The 6,710-nt window shown below is 34.4% G+C and overlaps 1 protein-coding gene across 1 annotated transcript in view; it reads left to right on the forward strand.

The window, feature by feature from the left end:
• Positions 1-6,710, forward strand: part of LOC107681302 (cadherin-22-like) — a 94,540-nt gene that overhangs the window by 32,769 nt on the left and 55,061 nt on the right. Inside the window, exons 5-6 of the mRNA XM_016477576.1 lie at positions 4,832-5,019; positions 5,879-6,135. Of these exons, the coding sequence (XP_016333062.1) occupies positions 4,832-5,019; positions 5,879-6,135 (445 nt within the window). The remainder of the gene's footprint in view (positions 1-4,831; positions 5,020-5,878; positions 6,136-6,710) is intronic.

Here is a 6,710-nt window from a genome sequence, read left to right on the forward strand (position 1 = left end):
TGATGAATGCAGCTAAAGTAAACAGTCTCTCTGAGAGCGGCTCGGAAGAGAGGGGCGGGGTCAACAGAGCTCGTTAACATTTAAAGGAAAATGCTACAAAAACAGCTTGATCTGAAAAGAGAGGTGTTTTTTACACTAACATTGAGAAAGTTTAACCAAGCTATGTTACAGACTTTTCATTAGGACCCTAAAAAATCATATCAACTTGTGGAAAATGGGCATCCTATGACCCCTTTAAGCTTTAAGTTAGTTGGCCAAGAAAACATTTCCAATGTGTGTTATTTTAGTAATATGTATACTATTGTAGCATTTATTAGTGTTTTGAATAATCTTTTTATATTTTCAGTTTTTATTTTAATTTTAGATATGTTTTAGTAATTTTGCTATGTGCTTGTCATTTTTTTATATTTCCCTTTTTTATTTATTTTATAAATACATGTATTTATTTATTTCAGTTTTAGTATGTTTAGTACTTGAAATTCAACTTTATTTCAGTTAATAGTCAAGGAAACAATTCTAATTTTTGCTTACATTTTTTTTTGTATTTTTAAGTTTCTCATATAATAATTATATTTTATTTAATGTCATCTTTATTTCAATCAATGAAAAGTAGAGCTCTCTCTGTACACCTGAAGAGGCAACCTTGATAAAATTCTTGTAATTATTAATATTTTAAATGATTTGTTTAAGTGCTCAAAAGACTTTAAATTCCAGATCGTAAAATATGTCAATTTTGCACTGACATCCTGAAATGCTTGAACAGCACAGCTCTGTCTGAGACGACTAATGCGGTGGAATCATTGAACAGCTCCAGCTATAAACTAATAAAGCACAGATTTGGTCCCTGCTAAGAGAGAATGCAACACAAGCCAGACACTACTTCAAAATCTAAACAACTAGAACAAACTAATAGAGTTTTGTATTGCAGAGGTGACACATGCCGGCTATGAGATGGATGTTTCCATTTGCATTTGCTGTTGAACATTCATCTACATTTTAGAGTCTCATCTAAAGAGAAAAAAGTGGTTAACTGATTGGTATTTGTGTTTTTCCAGTCTCGATTGGATGCTCGATTGCTATATCCAGTACTCACACTCTGTATTGATAGGTCTATAAGCCTGACACTGATGCTTATTGTTTTAAAGCAGTAGTTCACCCAAAAAACGAAAATTGGCTGAAAATGTGCTCACCCTCAGGTCATCCAAGATTAGGATGAGTTTGTTTATTCATCATATTTGGAGAAATGTAGCACTGTATCACTTGCTCAGCAATGGATGCTCTGCAGTGAATGGGTGCCGTCAGAATAAGAGTCCAAACAGCTGATAAAAACATCACAAGTAATCCACAGCACTCCAGTCCATCAGTTAACATCTTGTGAAGACAAAAGCTGCGTGTTTGTAAGAAACTAATCCATCATTGAGGCATTTTTCTTCAACTTCAATCGAGTCCTCTATCCATAATAACACTTCCTTCAGTGAAAAACTCATCTGGTCTGAATCAGGAGAGAAATCCGCATAGATCAAGCACCGTTTACAAGCCAAAACAGCTCTAAACAAATATGTGTATGGATTTTGATGTGAGAGACAACAGGAGATGGACTGTTTTTACACTGGAGGAAGTGTTATTATGGACTCATATTTTAGCCTTGAAGCAACAGGCTAAAAAGTTAAAAACTCCTCAATCATGGATTTGTTTCTTACAACCACGCAGCTTTTGTCTTCTCAAGACGTTAACTGATGGACTGGAGTGGTGTGGATTACTTGTGGATTATTGTGATGTTTTATCAGCTGTTTGGACTCTCATTCTGACGGCACCCATTGACTGCAGAGCATCCATTGGTGAGCAAGTGATGCAATGCTACATTTCTCCAAATCTGATGAAGAAACAAACTCATCTACTTCTTAGATAGCTTAAGGGTGAACACATTTTTTAGCCAATTTTCATTTTTGGGTGAAAAAAAAAGTAACTGATGACAGAAGTTTTGAAGTTACCATTCCTTTAAATCACAAACTCTGACTGAAAACGAATGGCTTCTCTGTTGCTGCAAATGGCTGTGAGTGTGAATACCACTAAACCTCTGCTGTCAGTTCTGAAAGTCTGTCAAACGTCCTGTCAGGCAGAACATGTCAGTCGTATGTGTTTGGTCAGAAACATTCAAGCCCAGTCGAAACACGAAATGACTACACTGGATGAAAGAGCTTTTTTGGCAGGGATTTCTATTGATTAGAAATCCTGTAATATAGCTTGTGTTCGGTATAGGTTGATCTTATCAGTGTTAAGTTGATCTAGTAAAAAAGTACAGTAAAAACAGCAAAATTGTGAAATAGTACTACAATTTATTTTCTATATAAATATACTGTAAAATGTAATTTATTCCTGTGATGTAAAGCTGAATTTCCAGCATCATTACTCCAGTCTTCAGTGTCACATGATCTTCAGAAATCATTCTAATATGCTGATTTGCTGCTCAAGAAACATTTCTGATTATTATCAATGTTGAAAACAGTTGTGCTGCACAATATTTTTGTGGAAACTGTGATACATTTTATTTTTCAGGATTATGTGATGAATAGAAAGTTCATAAGAACAGGATTTATTTGAAATAGAATATTTTGTAACATCATAAACGTATTTACTGTCACTTGTGAACAATTTAACGCATCCTTGCTGAATAAAAGTAATAATATTTTTTTTTCCCCCAATATATATTGTATTTGTATATATTGTATGCTTTTGAGTGGTAGTGCATAAGTGGTCTATATATATATATATATATTATTTTTTCATTTTATTTTTTTACTTTATTCTACTTTATTTATTTATTTTCATTTAGCTTATTTTAGATTAGGAGACTAAATATAATCATAGCAAACCTATGTACAATTCTGTGCTCCCACTGTTGCATCACAGTGTCTGATTAATAAAATATTATGAATCATGTAATGACATTTTCAGAGGTATGTATGTATATGTTTATTATTACTTTCAGGCATTACAGCAGACAGATATTATGCTATAGTCAGCACGCGTGTGTTTGACTTATATATCGTATCGGAGGCCAGCGCTGTGCTGTGACTCTGAATAGAGCGGCAGTAACACACATCACATGCTCAGACAAATAAAAAGCACTTTGTCTCATTGCTCACATCAGAGCGGAGCGCATGGCCAATGCTTTAATACATTTCATGTCTGGAAGCAGGACTGTGTGTGCATGCGTGTGTGTGTGTGTGTGTGTGTTTGTGTGTTTGCAGCCACAGCGTATAAAGAGCAATGAAACACATTGGGGTATTATGTTCCATTTTCTGCTGGTCTTCTGTCCTCCCTTTCCATTTCCTCCAGAGGAAAAGCAGCATTAGCTTTATTACAGCAAAGAGACTCGCTGTAATGCTGTCTCACATGCCCTGATGTCTGTTTTTCTCCATATTTCGATGACTCCCTCCTCTTTTTTCCCCTCTCATTCTCCACAAAAGCCTCATTTATACCAGTTTTGCTTTAGCATCTAATTCATTAAGCTGCTGTTTGTATTGTGGGCCAAGCTGAAATCGTTATACTCCGTTATGACACATACTGCACTCAGGCATATTGCCTACATTACATATAGACTGTACATTATGTAAGGCCAGGATGCTTATTAAAGGGAGGTTTGACATTGTGTTGTGTTGCTGTTGAAACAGCTTCAAATTAAATAGTGCAACATTCGACTTCTTGATGTGAACAGACCATTAATTTTCTCCATAGAGAAATCGATTCTTAATGATTATGGATACATCTTTCTAGACGGACGTAGCATGAGCTCTGAGGTTAAGAGATGATTTGTGATTCTCTAGTAAACACAAGTCAGCCTGATTTGAAGATTATTTTAATAAACATGTTCAGAAGGTGTCTGTGAATCATTCATTTTAATCAGTCAGTTCAAAACAGAACAAAACGATTCATTTGAGTCATTGCTCAATAATATTTAGTGGCTTTTGGCATATTTTAAAATGATTTAATATAAAATACTGTATATGCACACCATTCAAAAGTTTGGGATCAGTAAGGTTTTTTTGGAAGAAAAAATATATTATTTTATTCAGAAAGGTGCATTCAATTGAGTAAAAGTGAGATTAAAGATATTTACAATGTTTCTATTTCAAAAAGATTTCTATTTCAAATAAATGCTGTTCTTTTGAACTTTCTATTCATCAAAGAATCTTGAAAAATAAAATGTATCACAGTTTCCACAAAGATATTCAGCAGCACAACTGTTTTCAACATGGATAATAATCAGAAATGTTTCTTGAGCAGCAAATCAGCATATTAGAATGATTTCTGAAGATCATGTGACACTGAAGACTGGAGTAATGGTGCTGAAAATTCAGCTGCGCATCACGGGAATAAATTACATTTTAACATCTATTCACATAGAAAACAGCTATTTTAAATAGTAATAATATCTCACAATTTTTGGTCAAATAAATGCAGCCTTGGTGAGCAGAAGAGTTATTTTGCTATGCATTGTTATATTGGTGCATATAAAATGAAAATAATAAAATGTATATTTTTTCCCCTTCTGTTCATTTAGTGAAAAATGGTGCAAAAAATATTTTAACATTTTTCTTTTACTTTTAATTGAAGAAAAGTACCCTTTTTAAGCCATTCAGAGCAAATACAAACATACCGCAAATCTGAATATTTCACAGTATATATTTATTATTTCATATTTAAATATCATCAAAAGGATTTTTTCTTTTGCTGTATTCCCCAGCCCTAATATGCATGCATTCTCACCACAGTATGTCAACATGAATGGAAACCATCATGAAAGTAACGTCGTCTCTTTCGCTCACAGAGATGTATCAGTTTTCGGTCTCGGAGGGTGCGGCCGTTGGGACGCCGATCGGCCGGGTGATCGCGACAGATGCAGACATGGACGAGAATACGGATATGAGTTACCTGATCAAAGACGAGGAGGGCGGAGAGCTGTTCAGAGTCTCGACTGACGGAGACACACAAGAGGCCGTCATCACCATCAAAAAGGTAGATGGAAGACCTCTCAGTTGTGCCATTCCACGCTCTGAAGGTCGTCCTGGCCTTCACATGTGGCCATATGGTGGATTTTGGTGTTAGCTAGTGATTTTTAACATCAAGGGGTGATTCAGCACAGTACCAGAATTGTTTAATATACATAAGTGTACTTAAAATCTAACATATATATCTATAAATATGTAATATATATATCAAGTAAAGATACAAAAATGTAAGATGAAATTCTGATAGCTTGTAATGTTAAATCAATGAGATCTGTATAACAGTAAAAATTCATATAAATATCAGTCGTGGCTCTATATCTCCAATAATCTGTTTTAGTAAGATGAGATTTAAATGATCCAAACATATAATGCAATGCTGATTGAGAGCTGAAGAAATAAAGGCTCCTCAGAAGATGTGAGATGTTATGGAGGCTTGTGAAGATCATTCCTCCGCTGAGGAACAGTGAAAGTAAAGCTTCTGGAAACAAACGCTCCTCAAAAGATCCTGATGATCAGATTTGAGACTCTAAAACATGATTGATGGAGAATCAAGTAAAGCTGAGCTGCTTCAGTCCAGTAAGTGTTCATCTGGAAATATTTCTGCAGTTATTCTGACGATTACTTGATAAAAATCAGATAAAGATTTGACAGCAGAAAGACACGTGAAGCTCGAGCTGAAGCTGGACAATTATACTAAAAGGCTTTTTACTTGCTAAAAAGCATAAACGATCAATCAGACGTCAGAAGGCATGTAGTAGATTGCGTGTGACACGTTTAACAGCAGTTTTGATCATGTTGATCATATAAAACCTTAGAAATTTGTGTATTGTAGTCTTTATAGTTTCTAAATGTCTCTTTCATTTCAGCCTCTTGACTTTGAGAACAAGCGCACTCATAATGTGGTCGTGGAGGCTGTGAACAAACATGCGGACCCTCGTTTCGTGGATCTGGGCTCTTTCCGGGACCAAACCATCGTGCGGGTCAGTGTGTCGGATGTGGACGAGCCTCCCATCTTCATCCCTCCCACCGGCACCATCATGGAGGTTCAGGAAGACGCTCGCTTGGGTGCGCTGGTTGGGATTGTGACTGCCAAAGACCCGGATATGGATAACGTCCCTGTCAGGTACAGTACAGCCCATAATATATATATATATATATATATATACATGCTACTGTTTGGGTCAGAGGTTTTCAGAAGTCTGTCCAACATGTTTGTGGTTTGCGTGTCTATATAAGAAGATATGACAGACTTAACATATGATATTAGCAACTGCAACAGCATTACTTCATTTGTTTCACATTTTACAGAAATATTGCCAGCATTATAATTACTTTTTTCCCCTTTTTTTAAATCAGTGTTATTTTGGTATTATTAATATACCTTTATAGAATGTATAGCTAATTTTATTTAAAAAAAATTTAGTGTAAGTTTTAGTAATTTTGTTGTGCTTTTGTTTTGTTTTTTTTAAAGAAAGAAAAATGACTAATTACTGTTATTTTAGTATTATTTGTATAATTTTATATAATGTATAGCTTTTATTATTATATTTTCAGTTTTATTTAGAAAGAAAAAAATACTAATTACTGGTTTTTAGTATTATTTATTTGCTTTTAAAGAATGTATAGGTATTATTAATATAGTAAATATTATATTTTTAATTATAATTTTAGTGTAAGTTTTAGTAATTTTTGTAATTA

The sequence above is a fragment of the Sinocyclocheilus anshuiensis genome, unplaced genomic scaffold (assembly GCF_001515605.1).
Source record: "Sinocyclocheilus anshuiensis isolate Anshui unplaced genomic scaffold, SAMN03320099.WGS_v1.1 scaffold1632, whole genome shotgun sequence".
NCBI lineage: Eukaryota > Metazoa > Chordata > Actinopteri > Cypriniformes > Cyprinidae > Sinocyclocheilus > Sinocyclocheilus anshuiensis.